A 25,760-nucleotide genomic window follows, 5' to 3' on the forward strand; every position below is an offset into this window, starting at 1 on the left:
TAACATTGTGCCCAGGAAGTTACATACATTTTACTATAAGTGAGCAGAAAACAAAACCTTTATTTATAACACAAATAACTGAACACTGTAAAAAAAAAAAACCATTCTCCTTGCACATTATGACCACTGCCCTCTGGGTGGATTTCATTGTTGCCTACTGATGTGTTTTGCTGAGGATTAGGTTGGTTGCACCGGCTGCCTGCTTACTAGTTTAGTTCCTCCCTGGCTACCTGAAAAATGCTGCATGCGTGCAGGTCAGGTTCGTGTGTGGTTCCTCCCTTCCCTCCAGTTCTTTTTCCCCAACCACTCAGAAAAGGATTCTTGGCCCGACTCTGTTTCACTCCTCACTGCCACCACTGCCGGCTTCTGGGAGCTATTCTCCATCGCTGGCAGCTTTGTCAGCTTCTTGTTAAGAAAGCCAGCTCTGAAACTGGCTTGCATTATAAGTTGTATCATCAGCCTTGTTTACTAATAGCACAAAGGTCAAAACGAAATCAATGCAGTTTACAGGGAGGGCACATCATTTACAGCTGCTTGCAAATGGTGTGCTAGTCATTCTGTATACAGCAAGGATAGGCTTTGTTCTAATGAAGGAATCAGCCTAGGTCCAAGTGTGACTGTAAAACTAAACTGTAGGTCCTAGTGTGACTGTGAGGCTGAACTGTAGATCCAAGTGCGACTGTGAGGCTGAACTGTAGGTCCAAGTGCGACTGTGAGGCTGAACTGTAGGTCCTAGTGTGACTGTGAGGCTGAACTGTAGGTCCAAGTGCGACTGTGAGGCTGAACTGTAGGTCCTAGTGTGACTGTGAGGCTGAACTGTAGGTCCAAGTGCGACTGTGAGGCTGCACTCTAGGTTCAAGTGTAATTGTGAGGCTGGAATGTTGGTTCAATTGTGACTTTGAGGCTGAACTGCAGGTCCAAGTGTGGCTGGGAAGCTGAACTGTAGGTTCAAGCGTGACTGAGAGGCTCAACTGTAGGTTCGATTGTGGCTGTGAGGCTGAACTGCAGGTTTAAGTGTGACTGAGAGATTGAACTCTAGATCAAGCATGACTGTGAGGCTGAACTCTTGGTTCAAGTGTAATTTTGAGACTGGACTGTAGGTCTAAATGTGACTGTGAGGCTGAACTGTAGGTTCAAGTGTGACTGAGAGGCTGAACTGTAGATTCAAATGTGACTGAGAGATTGAACTCTAGATTCAAGTGTGACTGTGAGGCTGAACTCTAGATTCAAGTGTGACTGTGAGGCTGAACTCTAGGTTCAAGTGTAATTATGAGGCTGGACTATAGGTCCAATTGTGACTATGAGGCTGAACTGTAAAGTGTACAATAATCAGTAGAGTTGAACTAATAAGAGCACATGCAAAGGAACTTCTGGAGGTGAAATTGAAGGGTAACATATACATATGCCGCAGAGTTGCCACAGAATATCATTATTGCTCTCCTGATCTAGTTAGAACAAGTCCTAGTTCCTGTGAGTATGTTTATTAATGATTTCACTGACTGACATGTTTATGGGAGGAGAGGTTAATGGTTTATTATTGCATTGTATTCCTTTGTAGGAACATTCCTTTCTTCTTATTCTTGTCACGCTTCATATTGCAACTGTAACTGTGTCATTGTCATGCATCTGGCAATCTGTATGGCTGGGAGAGCTATAACCCCAATGCTGCAAAGTGAGTGACAATTTAGTCAATATAGTCAGTATAGTCAGTATAGTGATTATAGTTAATATAGTCAGCATAGTCTGTATAGTGATTTTAGTTAAAGGGGACATTTTGTGTAAAAAATAAGAATGTACCAGTGCGTTATACTCATTGAGATATAGAAGAATTGGGCTTAAAAAAGTAGTGTTTCAGGCTGATTTATTGAATATTTCTGCAAAAACCCTAATAATCCCTCCCTTCTCTTCCCCTTCCTGCTCCCTGAATTACCAGGATGTGCAGGGGAGCCAGCGGCACTCAGCTCACTGCACTGTAAGATAGGAACCAATCAGCAGCTAGCAGGACCTGATAGGGAACTGAAGCCTGCCTGTGCTTATGTGACTGCAGGGCTGTGATTGGCTGTCCCCTCCTACTGTGCTTCTGGCAGGGACTGTTAGGACACGCCCACCCCTCATTTGAAACACAGACAGGAACTAGAGAACATCTATAGTGAGCTCCAATAAAGGGGGATTTTTAAAGATAATATAAATTTTTAGCACCATGTAAAAGCAACAGCATATATTACTTATAATTGTCTACAAAATTTGGGTTTTTTCATTTATTCGATATGTCTCCTTTAATATAGTATATAGTATAGTCAGCATAGTGATTATAGTTAGTGTAGTCAGTATTTAGTTAGTGTAGTCAGTATAGTGATAATAGTTAATATAGTCAGTTTGTTAGTATAGTTAGTATAGTCAGTATATAGTTAGTATAATCAGTATAGTCAGTTTGTTAGTATAGTCAGTATATAGTTAGTATAGTCAGTATAGTAGTATAGTGATGCCTTCTGCCATACAATCAGTAACATTCACTGGTGCTTTGGGATGTCTAACTAAAAAGACATTTATCAGAATGGCCCCACCTACACATAATAAGGCCCTTGAGTTTTTATTTGTTTGTTTTAGTTAATTGTATATCATAGCTGGGTCTGTGTCAATATTTCTGTTTGAATCCATTAAGTGTGCACCATACGTTCCTAGGTAACTCATTTTTCCGATAGAATGCACGTAACCCTGACACATAAAATGCACAGCACTGACACAATGGTACCTTCCTGTCAGCACCATCATTTCTATGATCTAAGGACCTTAAAGGGATACTTCACCGTTGCTTACTTTTAGTGAATGACCTTTTCTTGGCATTCCAATGATTCTTCATTTTAAATTTTTTGAATTAATCGCCTTCCCATACTGACCCCTCGCCCATCCAAAACAAATTTTGTGCCGTTAGGCTACAACTTTTTTGTTATTGTTATAACATTTCACTGTCTACATACTAAATCATACTAAATGTTAATTAAAAGGTGAACTACTCCTTTAACCAGAAATTATACAAGTTTCTGATGGGGGCTGAAACAATTTTGAGCTGTACCCGACCCTAATGTGTAAACCCATGGGTTTCGGACCGACCTGCACATCACTAATACAAATCTTTTAACGAGTAAGAAAACACTAAGGGTAATTTACGAAGACATGGGGCTGCTGAACACAGGCCGCACTGTATATATTGGGACAATTGCAGTCTGAAACAGAGTTGCAATTCTGCAACACAATAAGGATGCATATAACCCCAGCTGTTTCCATTGCTCTTTCAAAACAAGGGTGTCAGTATACCCATAAATTTTGTTTTTAGGTTATAGCTCAGTAAAGCGATATATAAGGTTCCTTTTTGCACGCCCTATGCCAATATGCTTTATACATTTATTGGACAAATAAATATAGTCCCTGCTTTACTGTCTCTGACTAAGCATAGTTTGCTCAGTAAAAATCCAAAGTTAAAGATATGCTTGCAGTATTCAGAAAATGCTCAGGAGATGCTACATGAGTTATACACTGTGAGTTCGCTCTGCATTCCTCTCTCTGGCTTTACCCAAAGGGAACAGGATCAGCTAGGCCCCAGTTTCCCAGTTACCAGTACAGACAGGCCAGCAGTTATCTCTAGGTGTCATTCCTTTCCAGTCTACACAGGTAATGAACCGCCACAGTTTCACAGATATTACCCTTCTGGAAGTAGAGAAAAAAATGAAAGCCTTAAATCACAGATTGCTCTTGAACGTGGCATTGCTCTCTCACTGGAATGTACAAGTCTGAGCAACAAACATCAATCTTCAGCTGTCATAAAATACTGTAGTATCTCCCAGAGTCGGCGCACTGTCTGGACTACACCATTTATCCTCACTGACATACATGCAATCTGATACCTTTTCATGAAGTCCCAGTATTATTCCCATCTCTCCTGGCATACCTTTTGCCCAATTCCAGGTGAAATGGCAATGGTATTTTCATTAGTATTATCCTTTATATAGAGCCATCCTTTTTTACAGCGCTTAATGAAGGTGATGTACCATTGCTTCTTTGGAACGTTGAGGTCCTAGTTGCAAGGTGTTCTTCATGTGCTTGCATGGGTTTCCATTGGGTACTCCGGTTTCTACCAAAAAACCTATAGGCAGGTTCATTAGCTCCTAATTGACCATGGTGTGCAGATCTAACAGTTTCCTTGCATGCAAGTAGAGTGACTATTCCATATGTCTAACCCTAACCTGAATTCAGCAAGAACAAATTTACCGGCAAACTAGGCTTGGTTATGCAGGATAAAACCTTGCTTTATTCGTAGTGCAGAAGTGCAACGTTTCGGGGCCACGCCCCTTTCTCAAGCATACAGAACCCGTGATTAAGGAAGTGTAAATAGGGTAATCAATTAACAATTTTTGCAAATAAACAATTTGGATACATACACATTATAAAAACAGTTGTAGCAGTATATACATTAAGCCTCCTTTCAAAGCGAAGTGATATAGATAGTGACTAATAGTCACTATCTATATCACTTCGCTTTGAAAGGAGGCTTAATGTATATACTGCTACAATAGGTTTATATTAAAAAGTTACCAAAAGAGTTCAGGTAAAAAATGTCCGTGAAAAAATCTTTTTGACAAAGTCCTTGTGAATTTCAATGTACAATGAAAAAATTGTGAGTAGCAATAGCCACTATAAAAAATAATGTAACAAAGTAAGAAGCAGGAGATAAGGATATGGTTTAGCAATTAATGTATCAGCTTAGATACAAAGTATAAAACTCACCCTGTATGTATAGGAAAAGGGAATTTTGAGTTTTACCTAGCCCTGGATGGTTATCAGGAAGATTTTCTTATCTGTTAGAAAAAAAGACACTTTATTTAATAAATGCAAAAAAAACTCAAAGGAAACAAGACAAATTGTATTCTTCATTAAGCCCCTTGGGTCATCTGGATTGGAGTAGCCAAATCTAGTAGCACTCTCTCTGTAGTAATCAACACTTTTTGTCCTGGCCTTGTTGTACTGTCACTTTTTGCCATTGTAATTGTGCTATTCGGTGCCCTTGTGTATAGAAATGTTTGGCTAGTAGAGTTTCTTTTTTTGTCATTTTATCTTTCCCTTTATTTTCATTACTGTCGGTGGAATTCATTGTTGTGGGCGGAGGTTGGTAATTCCGTATGGTTGATTTGTGTTTGTTCAATCTAACTTTTATGGGTCTAGATGTTTGCCCCACGTATGCCAAACATCATGGACATTTAGGGGCACATTTACTATGGGTCGAATATCGAGGGTTAATTAACCCTCGATATTCGACAATCAAAGTAAAATCCTTCGACTTCGAATATTGAAGACAAAGGATTTACCGCATTTACTTCGATCGAATGAAAAATCGTTCGATCAAACGATTGGAAGGATTTTAATCCATCGATCGAATGATTTTCCTTCGATCAGAAATTACTTAGAAAGCTTATGGGGAAGGTCCCCATAGGCTAACATTGGTGCTTGGTAGGTTTTAGGTGGCGAAGTAGGTAGTCAAAGTTTTTTTTTAAAGAGACAGTACTTCGACTATCGAATGGTCGAATAGTCGAACGATTTTAGTTCGATTGTTCGATTCGAAGTCGAAGTTGAAGGTCGAAGTAGCCAATTTGATGGTCGAAGTAGCCAAAAAAAACCTTCGAAATTCGAAGTTTTTTTCATTCTAATCCTTCAATCGAGCTTAGTAAATGTGCCCCTTAATGTAGTACACCACGGGGCACATTTACTATGGGTCAAATATCAAGGGCTAATTAACCCTCGATATTCGACCATCGAAGTAAAATCCTTTGACTTTGAATATCGAAGTCGAAGGATTTACCACATTTACTTTGATCGAAGGAAAAATCGTTCGATCGAACGATTAAATCCTTCGAATCGAACGATTCAAAGGATTTTAATCCATCGTTCGAAAGATTATCCTTTGATCAGAAATTACTTAGAAAGCTTATGGGGAAGGTCCCCATAGGCTAACATTGGTGCACGGTAGGTTTTAGGTGGTGAAGTAGGTAGTCGAAGTTTAAGGAGACAGTATTTCGACTGGTCCAATGGTCGAACGATTTTTAGTTTGAATCATTCAAGACGAAGTTGAAGTTGTAGTCGAAGGTCGAAGTAGCCAATTCGATGGTCGAAGTAGCCCAAAAAAAACCTTCAAAATTCTACGTTTTTTTCATTCATTCCTTCACTCAAGCTTAGTAAATGTGCCCCCACGTCTTTTGTGTCACATGTGAAGAACCCTCTGATGTTGTGTCTGGTGCTATGCTGTGGGTGTGTAACCATATAACCAGGAATTATGCCATTACAATGGCCACAATTTCTGCAGGGAAAAGTGCCATTAGATTTAGGATTGATGGGAATATGGCATGGTTGTTTGCTTTGGGACCCAGGTTTAATAAGGTCCTGCAGAAATTGTGGCCATTGTAATGGCATAATTCCTGGTAATATAGTTACACACCCACAGCATGGCACCAAACACAACATCAGAGGGTTCTTCACATGTGACACAAAAGACGTGGTGTACTGCATTAAATGCCCATGTTGGCATACGTGGGGCAAACATCCATTACTGAGCACCAGACGATCAACCAGAAATGGCAGTGGAGAGTGTGCGTCTGCACTAACCAGTTTCTATAACCCTAACCTGAAACCATTCCTCCTACAAAAGGGTTCCAAGGACGTGGGTCTAGGAGGTACATATTTACTAGGGCATATTTACTAGGGACAGTATTTATTATATTATATCTCAACTCAAGTTTTCAGCTTTCATTTGCGCAGTTAACAATGGCAGTAAATCCCTTAGGTTTCAGCATCTCATTTCTATACAATCACAATGACTTATTTTCATGTGTTGTTCCTTCAAAATATACCAACAGGACCTGAGAAACCTGTTTACAAGTTATTCCGCAGAATTTATTTTCTAGTTTTAAAATTTAGCTTTTTGTGGTTTAAGTAGGGTGCAAACATTCTGCGTGTTATTTACAACTGACAGCAAAAAGCCTAAAACATAAGTTGCTATAATTCTTCAGACATTGTGTAACCTAGGGAAAAAGAATGTCTGTTTTATCACATTCTAAAGTGAGTTTACTATCTCCATTGGTGCCCTGCAGGGTCCCTTTTTGCTTCAGCCAGATATACAGGTGGCAGCCGAGATGCTTGATGGGAATTGCTGCAGGCGACATTCCTCTTGCTGCACTAATTTTTCTCTCTGGGAACTCCAAGTGGCTGATAATATCTGATTGGCTGCTGTGGGTTACTGCCCAAGTGCACAGGTCCCCACCAGAGACTGATCAGCCCAGGGTGGTAGTGATGTGCAGCTCACGAAAAACTCAACCTGCACCTGACCTTAACCCACAAAACCTTAACCCGCACCGACCCGAACCCGCAAAAAGTAGAACCTGCACCCAACCCGTAAAGGCATCATCTCCCTCTGTGCACTATTTCTGTGCACTATTTCTGTGCACTATTTCTGTGCATGTCTCTGATTCCATGACACAGAATATTTGGGAGCAGTAGACAAGTGTACTTCCTAAGTCTCACCTGCACTCAGCCATAACCTGCAAAGCTTGACCAAATTTCAACCTGAGCCCGCCCAACTGGTGCTCAACCTACTGGGTTACTACTGGTTTCAGGGGAACCTGCACATCACTACTGGTTTGGACACTGCTGCTGATATTTGGCTGTACAGTTCCAACACAGACTGCCACTCAGGTCACCCAAAGGACCACACCTAGTAGTAACCTGCTTTGTAGCTGACTTTCTATTTAATATAAAAGTAATGAGGGTGATGTGACCAAATAATAGCCACATCTCTTTAATGGTTGTCTGAACACACCTAGTATGAAAAAGACCATAACTAGTTAGCTTGCTAATTACAGAGCCACCGATTAAAAGCAGGATCCTTTATGACTTCTAGATTAGAAACTGAAGATGAAGCATTAGACACATTAAGGCAGTAAGATTTCCTATAATGCTACCTATACACCTGAAAACAGAATCCTGCAGTGCAGGGTGGAGTAGCGAACAGGTGCATTAGCTGGTGAGTAAGTTTAATAGCACCCTCTCTTGGTCCTGCTCCTCTCTGTTTCTTGTGCTCCCCAGAGGTGCTGTGACCTGGTTTCTTTAGGCAAGCAGCCAGGGAAGTTGTGGTTAACATGTTGTATGTCAGGTGTGGGTTGCAGAAAGTGTATAAAGGTGTTTATCTCAGGGTGTGTCTGCATATATACATATTTTTATTGACATACAGCATGTTCATATCATGTTAATATTAAAGGAAAACTATACCCCCCAAACAATGTAGGTCTCTATAGAAAGATATTGCATAAAACAACTCATATGTAAAATCCTGCTTCATGTAAATAAGCCATTTTTATAATAATATACTTTTCTAGTAGTATGTGCCATTGGGTAATCATAAATAGAAAATTGCCATTTTAAAAAATAAGGGCCGCCCCCTGGGATTGTAGGATTCACTGTACTCACAAACATACCAACAAACTCATACATGTTAGGTCACATGAGCCAATTGTGTCTTTTGCTTCCACACTTCTTCCTGTTACAGTTAGAGCTGTAGTATTTCTGGTCAGGTGATCTCTGAGGCAGCACACAGACCATCACGAAATGGTGGCTCAAGGCAAGAGATGTAAAAGGGCAATATTTACTTTAATATATATTCCAGTTTGGTAAGATTCTTTAATATGCCACTTAATATGATATGAACTATCTGTGTCTTAAGTGTTCATTTTGGGGGTATAGTTTTCCTTTAAAGGCCATGAGGTTGAGTAGAGAAATGATGAAAATGTAGGTTTTTTTTTTTAATTGGTTGTGTTCTGTACCTACTTCCAGAATGAGACCTTACATGGTCCCTCTAATGCTGCCTGTGGAGTCATCACCAAAGCAATTTCACTTCCTCCAAACCACTTATCTCCAGACTTCACCAGAGTCATTTCAGGGGCACCATCTGACAACATATCTCCTCTGCGGCCCTGCAGGCCCTCCCCAGCAGGCTCGCCTCGCAGTCGCCCCATCCAGACCAGCTCCACCAACCTTCACCTTTGCACAGACACCTTTGGCAAAACCCAGCTGGGGAACCAGGACTCACAGGTGGTAACACACGAACAGTTCAAAACAGCCCTCAGGATGGTGGTGGATCAAGGAGACCCCCGTCAGTTGCTGGAGGACTATGTGAAGATTGGAGAAGGATCCACAGGAGTAGTTTGCATTGCTCGAGAGAAGCACAGTGGGCGTCAGGTGGCAGTAAAAATGATGGACCTCAGAAAGCAGCAGCGGAGAGAACTTCTGTTTAATGAGGTCAGTGCTGATTGTGGTGCATTAGCATTTATATTTGGCTTACAGAACCAGTGGGCAAGAATATAACTTCTCTCCTATGTAAGGATTTGAATGGAAAATTGACTTGACTCATTTACTAACATGCTGCTCTGTGTGGTACACAGGTTGTTATCATGAGGGACTACCAACACCCCAGTGTAGTGGAGATGTACAAGAGCTATCTTGTTGGGGAGGAGCTCTGGGTTCTGATGGAGTATATACAAGGTGGAGCTCTGACTGATATTGTATCACAAACAAGGTATGGAAAAGACTACAGGCACAATGCCGAGGTGGCCCCATAACCTCTGTTGGGTTTGTTTAATGTTCAAATGTGGTTACCGAATTTATGGAAAAATTCCTTATCTGATAAACCCCAGTTCCAAAGCATTCTGGATAACAGATTCCATAGCTGTACTGTATGTGGAATGACAATGATTATTTATATAAACAGTGATGAAATATGCAGAGAACATTCCTGTTCTTAAATGTGCATTTGTGTATATGGTAGGGAGATGCCATAGCGCTTGCCTCTGCTAAGCCATTCCTTAATAAATGCACAATATGATCGCTTAAAGACTTTTATGGTTAATATTGCTGTCCATGTGGAATGCCCAGGCTGAAGCTAGCAATAAGGCAACAAGTTAACAAAAATATAGAGCACCACAATGTACAATATTTATGATTGTCTAACAGGTATTATTAATTATTCATTTACAATGTAAGGAATAAAGAGGCAACATGTCAGCTCATGATTGAATGTAAATACAGTATAGAAGGGATGCTTGGTGCACACAGTGAAGTATGCCATATACTGCATATTAAAGGTAAAATACGAAAATACACCTGTTTATGTTTGTGTGTGTATATATATATATATATATATGTGTATATATATATATATATATATATATATATATATATATATATATATATATATATATATATATATATATATATATATATATATATATATATATATATATGCTGTATTCCAATCTAGCCCTTAATACTACTACCCCAACACTTTACAGCCTTCTATTGGTTGGGTCACCTTTTATTATGGTCAAGGTGAGCCCACCCATATATATTATTTGCCATCATGCCCTTTGATCCTAGAAGAGAACTGCTAATAAATATGTCACTGCCTGAAGTACATTCTGGTTTGGATGCCCCATAAACGTGTCTCTTGTTGATCTGACATTCAAATCATTTTCATAAGGAAGTGAGAGGGGAAAATTGATTTTGTGCTAACTGACCTGGGGATAGGTTTTATCTCTTATTTTATATTTATATGTATGCCAAATCACTGCCCAGGTTTATGAACACCAGCTATTGTTTTAATTTTCAGGCTGAATGAGGAGCAGATTGCCACTGTTTGTAAGTCGGTATTACAGGCTCTTGAGTATCTACACTCCCAGGGGGTGATTCACAGAGACATTAAAAGTGATTCTATACTCCTTACACTGGATGGACGGGTAAGCTATCTAAAATACCCAATTGCCCACCCTTTCCCTGTTCTCTCATAAAAACAAAAACCCAATCCTACTATTCTACTTAATTCATGTTAGTCATTTCTCTGACCTTGTGACTCCCTGAATTCACCAGACATCTTTCTGTCTCTGCAGATAAAGCTCTCCGACTTTGGGTTTTGTGCACAGATCAGCAAAGATGTCCCAAAGAGGAAATCGCTAGTTGGTACCCCTTACTGGATGGCACCAGAGGTCATTACGAGGTGCTCCTATGGTACTGAGGTATGAAACATACATATTTACTCTGTATGATCACTAGAATGGAGGATACTTACCAGTGGCATAACTTGATGATACTGGGGCCCACAGCAAATTAATTCTAGGTCCCCCTGATATCCAGAGGTTGTCCTGTTTTTAGGGATGCACTGAATCCAGGTAATGGACTTTTTGTCACAAAACAAGGATTTGTCATACGCACATTAGGGTTCGGTATTCGGCCGAATCTTTCGCAAAGAATTTGGGGGTTCAGCCGCATCAAGAAAAGTGGTTTCGGTGCATCCCTACCTGTTTTACCAACATGTTGAAATTGCTCATAAATTAGGGCCCCCCTGCACCTGCAGGGTATGTTTTGCTTGCTGTTTTATAACATATAGAATTATAAAAGAATTATATTTTGCTGCTTAATTGTATTGGCTGACTATTGTACAGAGCATCACCAGACTGGAGAACCCACCAGGGCTGTCCCCTCAGGGGCCCCACTCCTCAGTCTCGGAGTCCCTCCCTTCACCCCCCCCATGATTACCTTGTTCTTTTCCCTTGCAGCCGTGATCAGGGGGAGGTTAGGGAAAGTGAATCTGGGTGGGCAGGGACCATGATTTCTGAGGCTCGCTGGCCCAGTCCAATACTGGTAGAGAGTGTTGACTCTAAGTATACACTCCCTTTTTAGTAATAGTTATTAACTTGTGTTCTTTGCATTTTGTGTTTTTTTATTTTTTTGCAATGGAACAAAAAATAACTTGAGTAAAAGTCTTTCCAATGTCCTGGTTTTTACAAGCTGGTAAAACACACGACCAGTCGACTGAGAAGCCCTCTGTATATGAAAACCCCTAACTGCAGCCTCTGCTAGGCTTTGAGATGAGGAGCAGCTCCTCAAATACAGGGTGCCTCAGTGAAATACTGATTTTTTTTTTTAACCAGATGGCAGGATGTTGTAATGTGACTTACCCTTGATTTTAATCTTTGTCCTGTTTATTGCAAATCACTGGGCATAAATGTATGTTCAGCAGAGCCTGATTAGTTGAGTTTTCTAGAGACATCCATGATTTTTTAAAAGTTAAATAGCCTTACACAGGGTTGTAACAAGTGCATAGGCGCTCTTACTCGTGTCTCTCTGCAACCCCACCTCACCCATCGCATGCCCAATCACATGGAACATGTCAATTAAAAGAAGAAGAAAGTAGCAGGGAGGGGGATTTGAACGCTATAGATGAAGCAGACCTCCCCCCCCCCCCCCCCCGCCATTGTGTGGTCTGCTTTCTCTATAGTTATGCCACAGGCCTTAAATTCAATTGAGATGCATAATCCATGAGATTCTGATTGGTTCTTCTAGTTTGACATTGCAGCAACCAGTTATTGTGTTCCATGAGTTGTGTCAACAGCCTTGCTGATTAGTTGTATCTGTACTGCATGGGCCAATATACCCCCCCACTAGATGGTGGGGCAACTTTAGATCAGTGGTTTCCTACTGTGGGACCTCAAAGGGGGGGCAGACTGAAGGTAAGGTGGGATGAGATTTGGGTAGAATGCTATATTTTTTCTTAGATACACTGGAAAACCCAGCAAGAATGGTTATTTATGGATATTTATGAAATGGTGACTTCTGCAGCATTGTTCTCCAATATATGTAATAATGTTATGGGCTAAGGCAGGGATTCCCAACCTTTTGAACCCGTGAGGAACATTCAGAAGTAAAAGGAGTTGGGGAGCAACACAAGCATGAAACATTTCCTTGGGTTACCAAATAAGTGCTGTGATTTGCCATTTGGTATTTGGATTGTCAATTCTGTTTGGCAGTACACCTGGTTTTTATGAAGCCAACACTTACCCCCAAGCCTGGAATTTAAAATTATCACCTGCTTTGAGGCCACTGAGAGCAACATCCAAGGGGTTGGAGAGCAACATGTTACTCAAGAGCTACTCATTGGGGATCACTGGTCTAAGGGGACCCAGACCAAATGTTGGAAAAGGGAAAAAGGGGGGTTGAAGTCAGAAGAAACACTTATTAAATTTTTTGTCCCTTTATGTTATAGAACCAGGTGCTGGTTTACATGTAATAGCCTTGGGTAGGTCTTTGTCTGTAGGTGCAGTATTATACAAACCCACTCTGATATAAGCTAGTAATTGAAGGCGCTATGTTGTTAGTACAGGTATAGGACCTGTTATTCAGAATGCTCGGGACCTGGGGTTTTTTTTGGATAACAGATCTTTCTGTAATTTGGATCTTTAGTCTTACTTCTACTAGAAAATCATTAACATAAATAAACCCAATAGGCTGGTTTTGCTTCCAATCCGGATTAATTGTACAGTATCTTAGTTTGGATCAAGTACAAGGTACTGTTTTATTATCACAGAGAAAAAGGAAATCATTTTAAAAAATCTGGATTATTTGGATAAAATAGAGTCTATTGGAGATGGTCTTTCTGTATTTCTGAGCTTTCCAGATAACGGGTCCCATACCTATAGAACAGACATCTGCAGAGGTAGAATAATGAATGTAGACATACAGTAAGATCGTTTGCTTTCCTCCTCATTGAGTTTAAATGATCCGATTATCCAGAGATATGTGATTCTCAAATTACCCTAGTTCCTGTGGCTGATTACTCAAAGAGATATGAGATTCTCTAATTAGCCTAGTTCCCATGGCTGATTATATTTGAGAATGCGGTAACAGACAGTAAGTAATCTCAACACATGTTTAACCCACTGCAGGTGGATATCTGGTCACTTGGCATCATGGTGATTGAGATGGTGGACGGTGAACCCCCATACTTTAGTGATTCTCCTGTACAAGCCATGAAAAGACTACGCGACAGCCCTCCTCCCAAACTGAAGAATTCTCATAAAGTGAGTGGCACCTATTTACTCTATTAATATTACCCTCCATGAAAGAAAAGCATTTTTTAATAGGTAGTTCTAATGTTACAGAAGAGAAGACTTCTTTTTGAAAGGTAACTCAAGATAATTAAACCAGTTATATATAAACATATTCCATAGGTGGAGTGGTAATAAGAAATGTATCTGGTAGAAGTAAATCTAGAGCAACTGGACTGAGTCATAATTGATAATAATTACTCAGCAAGTCCAGTTGCTCTAGCTTTGCTTCTACTAAATATACAATGACCTGGATGAATGAAAACCTTCCTAGACATAATAAGATATGCTGAAACCCGCATGGGTCACTGTTATTGTTATGATTAATCGATGTAACATTCTGCACTGCTGTACAATGAACACAAACTTATGTACCACCCAGGCAGTATTCATGCAAGAATAGAAAGAGCACTAAAGGCAAAATGATCTGGTTAATGAGGGGTTGCGGTTTAAAGAATATAATTACTACTGTATTTAATCAAATACTACTACTGGAGTTCTTAAAGGAGAACTAAGCTTAGCTAAAGTAAGATAGAAATGTTGTACATTATGTTTTGTACTTCTGAACCAGCCCGAGGTAACCACAGCCCTTTAGCAGTAAAGATCTGTGTCTCCAAAGATGCCACAGTAGCTCCCCATCTTCTTTTCTGCTGATTCACTGCACATGTTCTGTGCTGCTGTCACTTACTGAGCTTAGGGACCCACTCACAATATACAGTACATATATAATAGAAATGTCACAATATAAGGCTGATTAGTAATTTATACAGATAATTACTACATGGCAGCACAGAAACCAGTGCAATTAGCATCAGCATTTAATAATCAGCCCTGTAGCATCACCTTATATTACAGGCCAACCTCATTTTCTACTGGATAATTAGTGACGACCCCTAAGTTTAGCTTCTCAACAGCTGCTCAGAGCCCACTGAGCATGTGAGTGTCACAGACACTTTCCAAGGACCCTCTGTGACAAGTTTGAAGTCCTGGATCATTGCTGCTATTGACAAGCTGAAACTTTAGACTGGTTCAATAAATTAATTATATAAAATATGGCATTTATAGCCATATTCATTTTTAGGGTTTAGTTCTCCTTTAAAGGGGTAAGAGGCATATATGTTTAAGGTACAGCATAAATAGGGCTTGTGCTGAAAATGTGTTCTGCAATTGTTATCATAGGCATGGGGAATGTGTTTCAATATTTAATCAGATTAAATAATTTTACTTCCCCCACTTCAATTGCCTTAAAGGACCAAGGAGGATCAAGTGTAAACTAAAAGTGTTATGTACTGCATGGTAACTTATTTAACAATATATCGTTTTTTCAAAGGGGTTGTTCACATTTGAGTTAACTTTCAGTATGATGTAGAGACTGGTATTTTGAAAAAATTAGTTTTCTTTTTTTATTATTTATTTCTTTTGAGTTATTAAGCTTTTTATTGAGCTGCTCTCCAGTTTGTAATAACAGCCATCTGGTTGCTAGGGTCCAAATTACTCTGGCAACCATGTACTCATTTAAATGACTGGAGTATAAATAGGAGAGGGCCTGGATAGAAAGATGAGTAGTAAAAAGTAGCAATAACAATACATTTGTAGCCTTACAGATCATTTGTTTTTAGATGGAGTCAGTGTTTTTAGCTGGGAAGAGTCAGAAGGTTATAGACAAAGAAAATTTAAAAAATTATTAAAAAATAAATAATAAAGACCAATTGAAAAGTGGCATCGAAATTGGCCATACTATAACATACTATAAGTTAACTGAAAGGTGAGCCACCCGAGCCACCCCTTTAAATACAATAGAATGCAGTTCTCACACAGGACCTACTTTTTGGGCTTATGTATATTGCTCCTATAATAACAAGGTAAACTTTCTAAAGAGGTCTGTTTTCATTGAACGCTTACAATTGGGGTGGCATGGGTCAGACAAATGGGCCTGGGTTTTGCTTTCAGGTGGTTGGTTGGAAGTAGAAATAAGACACAGCAATAGGGGTCAGAGTCAGATAGAGGCACAACTGGCTTAGAGACTACAGAATAGATTTCCAAGTAGAAAAATGTAAAAGTAAATTGAAGTGGGTGAGTGCCGTACCCTGGGGCACCCTTAGAGCCAGAAGGAGAGCGTGGGATGTAGAACCTAGAGCAACAATTAAAGAAAGGATGGAGACCAATAAAGGCATTTGTCATATATGCCAATTGGCCCGGGGTTTGGTCAGTAAGGTTATGGTCGGCTGCGTAAAGACAGCAAATAGATTAGGAAGAATAAATAAATCGGTTTTTTTTTTGTTTGTTTTTAACCAATTATGTTTGGTTTGCCCAAGGGACCCTCTCAGCTAAAAAATCCAAAGGGGGCGTGGGGGTATTTCAATCCTAATTAGAGCATATAACGGAGAATATATGCAGCTGCAAAGAATGAATTTCTTACAGTTTCTTTGTGTGTGCTGTAAATGCACTCTCTGCCTGAAACACAAAGATGCGTTCTAATGTGAAAGCTCAGGTTGTAAATCATAGATATTTATATGTGACAGTTTCCGTGACTCACTACCACTTACAGTATTGCAGTGATTGCTGAGAAATCTATAGTGTGAATTTTAAAGGCAACATTTGCAGCAATTGCATCCTCTGCTTTAATAGCATTGACCTGCCTATAACTGAGCTTCCATTACAAAGCCATGTGATGCACCGTGCCTAATACTAATGCATCGATTTGCTTTTCCAGGCCTCCCCCATACTGAGGGATTTCTTGGAGCGGATGTTGGTTCGAGATGCAGCTGAGAGAGCGACTGCCCAGGAGCTGCTGGACCACTTTTTTCTATTGCAAGCTGGTCTGCCAGAATGCTTGGTGCCCCTCATTCAGCAATACCGCAAAAGGAACTCTGCATGCTAACTGGCGCCTCTGTGCAAGTGCCAGAATCTGGACTGTGACTTCTTGGGGTTAAGGATGCCCCACTGTGATGGTACGGGCAATATAGCCACATCTGGGGCATCTAAAACCTGCAGAGATGGCATATTGCTGCCCAATGATACACTGGTTTTCTGACAAGAAATAAGCTACATGGAAAAAAAATTTGGACCATTTTTCTGGTGTCTTTACTGTTAAACAGGGTCAGATGTCATTGTTTACACTACTGAGACCTTGGCTGTCAAAGGAGCAAGCAATTCATTGCAATGGGGGGGGGCATGGTATTGCTCAATTCTATAGCAGCAAGGTAGTTATTGTATATCTTCTATTTTGTACACTGTAACAGAGATTCTAAAGAAACACAGCAGATGCACCTTATTTTGTGTACATTGCCAAACCAATTTCCTTCAGGTACCTGGCTGCTATTTTACAGAAGGCACTTCAATGACTGTCCAGCAGAGGGTGCCGGTACCACAGAAATAACTATATTTTGTGATGTTCTCTTAATTTTGTGTAGATGGAATCTATAAGCAGTCTGGGACGATATGTGCTCCTCTCTAAAGCCAGGACTACGTAGTTAGAAATCTATGAACAGCTTAATAAGGTGACATTAGTGTTTAGACATACAGAGGCCTCTCAATAGCTGCAATTCAGTTCAGATCCACTTTATAGGTAATACACTGGGCTACATTAAAGGAGAAGGAAAGGCACTCTTTACTTGGGGGTGCCAAAAGTTACGCACCCCCAGTGATTAAATATACTTACCTGACACCCCTGGCCGGTGCTCCTATCAGCAGAAAACTGCACTGGTTCGGGGGTTCTTCCAGCGAACGACATGGAGTGATCGGCTTCCAGCTTCTTCTTTCTTCTCGCGGGTGCACATGCGCAGTACTCGAAAAGATGAACTTTAACAAAGAATTCAGCATTAGATATTTCGTTGTACTGCGCATGCATCTGCCCATGGGAAATTTGAAGAAAGAAGAAGCCGGAAGAGGATCGCTATGTGGTGCTTGCTGGAAGAACCCCGAACCGGCACCGGCTCAGGGGGTCAGGTAAGTCAATACAATCACTTGGGGTGCCTAACTTTTGGCACCAATTAAATATGCCTATCCTTCTCCTTTAAGGGCTCTTACACATGGGCGTTTTTTCACGTTTAACACTCATTTAAAAGCAGGTTTGAGCTCAAATAAACACATTCACTAATAGTTTCCATTATATTCTACCAGGCTGTACTTGTAAGGGTTCTGAGTTGCCTTTTATTGTGTTTGTTTAGGCAAAGCATGTTGCATTTTCTTGCGCTTGAATCACATTCCGCTATCAATAGAACAGAGTTGTGTTTGCAAAAGAAAAAAAACACACTTAGTTGCGCAAAAAAACATTTTTAAACGTAATATATGCGTGTTTTCGTGCTCAGCGTGTGTTTAAAAAAACGCCCGTGTGTAAGAGCCCTAATGGTTTACAGAAATATGCTTACAGCAGCATCTTAATGTGCAAGGCACTGCAGTAACCTCAGCTTTCCTAAGCTTTTTTTAGTAGTTACCACAACTTTATACAATATCCCCTAAATCCCACCTATCATGGTGCTGAAGCTGCAGACATGCAGTTAGCATAATGTTTGCACTTTTATTCCTACAACTTTGTTCTCATTCTCTATAGCAGTGATCCCCAACCAGTTACTCATGAACAACGTGTTGCTCACTAACCCCTTGGCTATTACTCCCAGTGACCTCAAAGCTGGTGCTTCTTTTTGAATTCCAGGCTTGTTGGCAAGTTTTGGTTGCCTAAAAAGCATGTGAAGTGCCAAACAGAGCCTCCTGTAGGCTGCCAGTCCACATAGAGACAACCAAATAGCCAATCATAACCCTTATTTGGTATTCCCCAACTCTTTTTACATTTTTTAATGTAACTCACGGGTAAAAAAAGTTTGGGAACCTTCTGTCTAAATGGTAACATTAAATGCCTTGGAGGGGGATCAATATTTCCCTAATGAGGAGGGGTTAGTTGACATCTCTGGGTGCCTTTTTTTGTTCCCAGGGCCTCAGTACAGCTGCAACCCCTGTATCATCTTATTATTGGCACATAGTTTCATGTTGTACCTCTGCATCTTCGGACCATGCTGTTGGCTGCCCCTCATTCTAGAATAAGCTCTTCTTTCCTTAAAATGTTTCATGTTTTAATCCTGCAATGATTTAAATATACTTTTAAAGTGTTCCTTCTGCTTCAGGAATTAGCGGATAAATTCTTCCCAGTCTGACCCATTTTTTATTCATTTGATAAGTTCCAAAAGACGTACTGCATGTGCCAGTTATTGTTGCTTTAATTCAGGAATGTCTCAGCCGATGCCCTTGACTTCAGCACATTAAGGGCTGCAGGCTGAACCCCCCTGGTATTAGCTGATAGCTTGTCCCTTGCAACTCTAATATGAGTTTAGGCAGAAATCAGGGGGGCTTGTGTGTAGCTGCTGTGAGACGGAACCCGCTTGTATGTGAATGCCAAGCACTTTGAAGAGAAATGTTCTAATAAAAGAGCTTTGATAACTGGACACAATCAGTTCCTATGTGATGATCACTGTTTGGCTTTGTTTAGAATCCGTCTGTCTCCAGTTCCTCTTCTTTCTCTGCCAAATCTCTGCACGGAGGAAGATCCTCTCCAGAAATTACTCACACAGGAAACCAGGCCGAGATTGTGGATTTGCATTGCGCCGATGTTTCAGTGATCAGCTGGGGCCCCCGAGGGATGATACTGACCAGGCGCATGAGGCGTGTTTGTTTGGTTTTCTTTTGGACTCGACATGTCAGAAGCTCAATCCAAGGTGAACGGAAAATGGTTATTTCAAAAATATATAGAAAGCAGGCCCTACCGATGGGGTCTCACAACACATACCAAAATGTATTTATATAAGTAAAAAATAAAAAGACAAGCTTGACACATTTTGCACCTACACTGGGCACTGGCTCATAGGCTTGAAATGCATCAGCCTATTTTTCTGTTACCTGTGTATATACATTTTTGTGCTTAAGATCACATTGCTGTACCTGCTTTCTCTATTTTCTAAGTCATCTTTCACACTGACCTGGAGTCCTGCGTGGGTCCATTTTTTGGAACCCGTACCTGCAGTCCGCAAGCCAGACCCGCAACCTGCATTCTTGCGCGCTTGGACCCATCCGCAACCCGGACCCGCTGACCATCAAGAATCAGGAAGTGCTGTCATTGTAAACCGGAAGTGACGTCATCTGAAGTAGGCGTGATCGGGAAAAAAGGAGTAAAACAGGAAGTGCTGTCATTGTAAACTGGAAGTGACATCATCGGAAGTAGACGTGATCAGAAAAAAGGAGTAAAAATCGCTATTGAGAAGACACACAGAACTGCCGTACCCGCACCCGGATCTTATACCCGCAGTGTACCGCAGGTTTTTGCAGGTAACCCGTGGGTACCCAACCCGCTGAAGGACTCTACATTGACCTTTGTAAATAGTTCATTGCAGTTACGGTTGCCATCTGGCCTGCCCTGCAATGATGGGCGAATAAATTTGCCAGGTACGAATTCATGGTGAATTTCCCACAGAAATTTCTCCGTAGAAATTCACTCCTGTGAAAATTCACCGACGTCAAAAAATTATGAACGCGTATCAGAAAAGTCACTTGCGTCAAACCCGTCGTGCGTCAATTTTCGAGTTTCACTCATTTTTCAGAGAAGCGAAAACGTTAGAAATTCGCCATCATAACTGCCCTGCTGAAAATTATTGATTTCAATGTTATTTAAGGATAACTTTCCCCCAAAATGAATACTTAAGCAACACATTTGTTTATATCAAAGTAAGTGGCTTATTAAAGAATCTTACCAAACTGGAATATATATTTAATAAAACCTTTTACATCTCTTACTTTGAGCCACCATTTTGTGATGGTCTGTGTCCTGCCTCAGAGATAGGGTTGCCATCTTTTGTGGAAAAAAAATACCGGCCTTCCTATATATTTCCCTATTAATAACATTGGGATCAACCATTATTTTTACCGGCCAGCCAGGTGGCAACCCTACTCAGAGATCACCTGAACAGAAATACTGCAGCTCTAACTGTAACAGGAAGAAGTGTGGGTGTAAACAACAGAACTTTGTCTGTTAATTGGCTCATGTGACCTAACATGTATGGTATGTTTGTGTGCACTGTGAATCCTACAATCCCAGGGGGCGGCCCTTAGTTCTTAAAATGGCAATTTTCTATTTATGATTACCCAAATGGCACATACTACTAAAAAGTATATTATTATGAAAATAGTTTATTTGCACGAAGCAGGGTTTTACATATGAGCTTTTCTATATAATATATTTTTATAGAGACCTCCATTGTTCAAGGTTTAGTTTTCCTTTAATGAAGCAAGATAAGGCTATAGGATGGCTATTTTGTACAACAATATGATGCTTCTCAGTATTCCGTACAATGGATCTCACACTCAATGGCAAATCTCCCATCATGCGGCTGCTGGGAGTTGTAGCGCACAGGTCTGATGTAAGTATTCTGTGTTACCTGCAGTACCTGCTCCAAGAGACATTCCATATGCACATTATACCAGTGTTAGATATAAACAGGTCTCATACATATGGGAGGCTTGAGCCATGAGTGAGGTCCAGTGCATTCTGTTCCCTGTTCTAATTTCAACCACTGTGTTTAGAGTTTGAGTAGATTGTGGTAAATGCACCTTAGAATTCTGTTATTGGAATAAACTGTCATTAAAGAATAGATCAACAGGAATGTGGCTACTCACATGGTATCACCCTCATCTCAAGGAATTTTTTTTATTGTGCTTGAGAATCCACCACATGTAAAAATGTTTGTGGCTATGTTATAAAATGACTAATTCTAAGCAGCTTTTCAATTGGTCTCATTCCAGCTTTCAAATAGGGGTCACTGACTCTACAAAACAAATGCATTGTGAGGTTACACATATATTGTTATTGCTTGATTTTATTACTCATCTTTCTATTCAGGCCTCTCCTATTCATATTTCAGTCTCTTATTCAAATCAATGCATGGTTGCTAGAGTAATCTGGACCCAAGTAAATAGATTGCTGAAATTGCAAAGTGGAGAGCCGCTGAATAAAAAGCTAAATAACTCAAAAATCACAGACAATAAAAAATGAAAACCAATTGCAAATTGTTATAAAATATCACTCTCAACATCATACTAAAGTTAATTTAAAGGTGAATAGCCCCTTAAACATTGCTTTGAGCTAGTTTCTCAACCGTATATACTTGACACCTCACATGTATTTTGTGACTGTCCCAAAATCCAGTGATTTTGGGTAGAGATATTGCACTACGCAGAAGGCAAGCTTGGTCCCCTGAACTTTGCTTATTGGGAATAACTGAAGGATTATCTCTGAATACCAGCGAATGGGTGTGCCATCTGCAACTTCTTCATTTGGCCAAGCCATCCTGATGACTTGGAAGGCGACAGCACCTCCAACTTTAATCTTCTGGAAAAAAATAATTAATAACATTCTTCCAAGTCCAAGTAGCTATAGAGGCTACCCAGGAAATATGGAATGCCTGGTTGGGGGAGATCCAAAGCATTTAAATGTCTCCCACTTTCCCTCTGCAGAGGGTACAATGGGATCTGTGTAAACATGATATGAAGAGACTCGACCTATTGGCTCATAAGGACAGTAGCTGAACAATATCACTTCTTCCACTTTGGTCTGTCCAATTAGACCTATCCGCTCCAACATTATTCTGAGACGTTCAAATGAGGCCCATACTCTCCTCACTCTTTTCTATTCTACCTAGGTCTCTTTCGAAGTTCTACCCCTTTCTATACTCCCTCCTTCTTCTTTTTTTTCCTATATAAAATGTTTTTAAAAAATGCAATAAAGAAAACCTTTAAAATAAACCAACACAATGCTTTGAGCTGTTAATCTTCCAGAATCCCGTAGTCCTATATCCATTATAACCCTAGCTAGGCTACCGTAGGCTGCTGAGAGCCATTATTTTTATATCCATGATACTTATAGCTCTGCTACTGAGCCCTAGGGCCAAACTATTGGATTATGACCAGAATAGGGATTGTTGGCCAGGGACCACATCGCCGAGTCGATTCAGACCTCGACCCAAGGTAAAAATCAAACCTACCCAATTGACATCTGTCTGATTTTCGCCAGATATTAGTTGGTTAACCCCATACATGGGCAGATAGGCTGCTGACTCAAGGTGGCCATACACGGGCCGATAAAACCTGTCGGCAGCTTATTGTCCCGTGTATGGGGCCCCCCGACAAAAAATCCCGTCGGATCGTGGCCGCATCTGTTCGTTGATGCGGTCCCGCGATCCGACCCCCGTTTCCCATGCGTTAGGATCCGATCGTTGGGCCCTAGGGCCCACGATCGGATCAGCCCGATATTGCCCACCTCAAGGTGACATCGCCAAACGAGCAGATCTCTCAGTGTATGGCCACCTTCAGTCTTAAGGACTCAAATCTTCCTGTGTATGGCCACCTTAAGGCAGAAATGTCAAATTTGTGTTTTATACCACATGTAGCCCCCCTCTCTCTCTTTCACCTACTTGGAGGCCCTCTACTACTTTCTGAATTTAACACCAATTGGTGGTAGGGTTGCCACCTTTTCTGGAAAAAAATACCAGCCTTCCTATATATTTACTGTATCTTTTTTCCCTATTAATAACATTGGAATCAACCATAATTTTTACCGGCCAGGCCTGTAAAATACCGGCCAGGTGGCAAGCCTAATTGGTGGCCCCCGTGTTTTAACCTTATAACCTATTTTAGGGGCTTTGGTATCAAGTATTCAAGTTATCTCTTGTACCAATGAAATGTGTTAGTTACATTTATAACTGGAGCCAAACATAGACGTGTGTGCCGTATTAAAGAGTGCATGCAGTCTTTACAAATAAAAATAACATTTATATACATATTTTAAACTGCCCTATTCTCCAGTATAAACATAGCCTTTCTTTTTGTTTCTCCAGTTAATTTGACATGCCAGTGCTAAGGGATGCTGGGAGCTGTACGATACTAAGGAACCCCGTGGCTCAGCTACTAAGGGACGGTGGGAGCTGCATCATGTGTGGGATACCCCTGGCTCAGTTACAGCTGGGGGCTTCAAGCAGTATTTGTGCAGCAGTTTGACCTCATCCTTTGGCTAATTAACCGGTTACCAGCACAGATACAAAAATAGCAACAAGGGTTTTTTTGTGTGAGAAAGTTTATATAAAATGGCCACTTTCTCATGATATATATTTATATCAACTGTTTCTCCTGACCTTCAGTCATGGCATGCGTCTGCTCTGTGTTTTGATAAAGGAAGATAAATGCATTTTCCAAGCCAGTTATGTAGGCCCAGTAAAAAAAAGCTGAATTTGAAGCATTCTTGCTGATTTTGATGCCTCTGATCCTCCTGAAAAGGAAATGATTATTAACAGAATTATTAGCATTCTTAAAGGGGAAATGTTATTATATTTGCTAAACTGCTCTCAAGATCATGAGCTGGAAATACACCCAAGGCATCAACCCATTCAACTAATACACGTTACATGTATGGGACCTGTTATCCAGAATGCTCGGGATCTTTCTGTATTTGGATCTCCATACCTTAGGACTACTAAAAATCATTTAAACATTAAGGGGCTGATTCATTAAGGGTTGAATATCGAGGGTTAATTAACCCTCGATATTCGACTAGGAATTGAAATCCTTCGACTTCGAATATCGAAGTAGAAGGATTTAGCGCAAATACTGCGATCGTACGATCGAAGGATTATTCCTTCGATCGAACGATTAAATCCTTCGAATCGAACGATTCGAAGGATTTTAATCCAACGATCGAAGGAATATCCTTCGATCAAAAAAATTTAGGAAAGCCTATGGGGACCTTCCCCATAAGCTAACATTGACTTCGGTAGCTTTTAGCTGCCAAACTAGGGGGTCAAAGTTTTTTTTAAAGAGACAGTACTTCGACTATGGAATGGTCGAATAGTCTAACGATTTTTAAGTAGTCGTAGTCGTAGTCGAAGGTCGAAGTAGCGCATTTGATGGTCGAAGTAGCCCAAAAAATACTTCGAAATTCAAAGTTTTTTTACTTCGAATCCTTCACTCGAATTTAGTGAATCGGCCCCTAAATAAACCCAATAGGATTGTTTTGCCTCCAATAAGGATTCATTATATCTTAGTTGGGATCAAGTAAAGGTAATGTTTTATTATTACAGAGAAAAAGAAAATTATTTTTGAAAAATTGGACTTTTCCAGCCGCACTCTTACCTATAGCGGGAAAGGGGGAAGCAGCCGGCCGGGAAACTGGCATGGGGCGGTGGGAGTAGGTGGGTGGGTAATAAGCAAGCAGGGAGTAGGCACTCGTATGGCAGGGAGTTGGTGGTGGTTGGGAGGGAGGTTGGGGGTTGCAGTGCACGAGCCCCTCCGATGATTTATTTAGCGGGGGGTTCACAAATAGTGGGCAAATAGTGGCTTTTATTACATATAGGGGTTAAAGTATATTGGTATGGGGGGGGCAAACTATGCACCGTGGGCAAAAAATTATCTTTTTAAGGGTCTGTTATTTATGATAGAAGCTTCAGTTATTGCAGAGAAAAAAAACCGTCATTGCTTTCTCACTTATGTATAGGTATAGGACCTGTTATCCAGAATGCTCGGGGCCTTGGGTTTTCTGGATAAGGCATTTTTCTGTAATTTGGATCTCTATACCTTAAGTCTACTAACAATCATGTAAACATTTATTAAACCCAATAGGATTGTTTTTCATCCATTAAGGATTAATTATATCTTAATTTGGATCAAGTACAAGGTACTGTTTTATTACTACAGAGAAAAAGGAAATCATTTTAGAAAATCTGAATGATTTGACTATAATGGAGTCTATGGGAGAAC

The 25,760-nt window shown here is 40.5% G+C and overlaps 1 protein-coding gene across 4 annotated transcripts in view; it reads left to right on the top strand.

Moving 5' to 3' along the window:
* Positions 1-19,411, top strand: part of pak6.L (p21 protein (Cdc42/Rac)-activated kinase 6 L homeolog) — a 53,007-nt gene extending 33,596 nt beyond the window's left edge. For all 4 annotated transcript variants that reach the window (XM_041573375.1, XM_018231224.2, XM_041573376.1 and 1 more), the window contains 6 exons: positions 8,872-9,336; positions 9,480-9,613; positions 10,703-10,829; positions 10,980-11,105; positions 13,812-13,946; positions 16,687-19,411. In XM_041573375.1, the coding sequence (XP_041429309.1) occupies positions 8,872-9,336; positions 9,480-9,613; positions 10,703-10,829; positions 10,980-11,105; positions 13,812-13,946; positions 16,687-16,854 (1,155 nt within the window). In that variant the 3' untranslated portion in view covers positions 16,855-19,411. The remainder of the gene's footprint in view (positions 1-8,871; positions 9,337-9,479; positions 9,614-10,702; positions 10,830-10,979; positions 11,106-13,811; positions 13,947-16,686) is intronic.
* The last annotated feature ends 6,349 nt before the right edge of the window (positions 19,412-25,760 follow it).

The sequence above is a fragment of the Xenopus laevis genome, chromosome 8L, assembly GCF_017654675.1.
Source record: "Xenopus laevis strain J_2021 chromosome 8L, Xenopus_laevis_v10.1, whole genome shotgun sequence".
In the NCBI taxonomy this organism is placed as follows: domain Eukaryota; kingdom Metazoa; phylum Chordata; class Amphibia; order Anura; family Pipidae; genus Xenopus; species Xenopus laevis.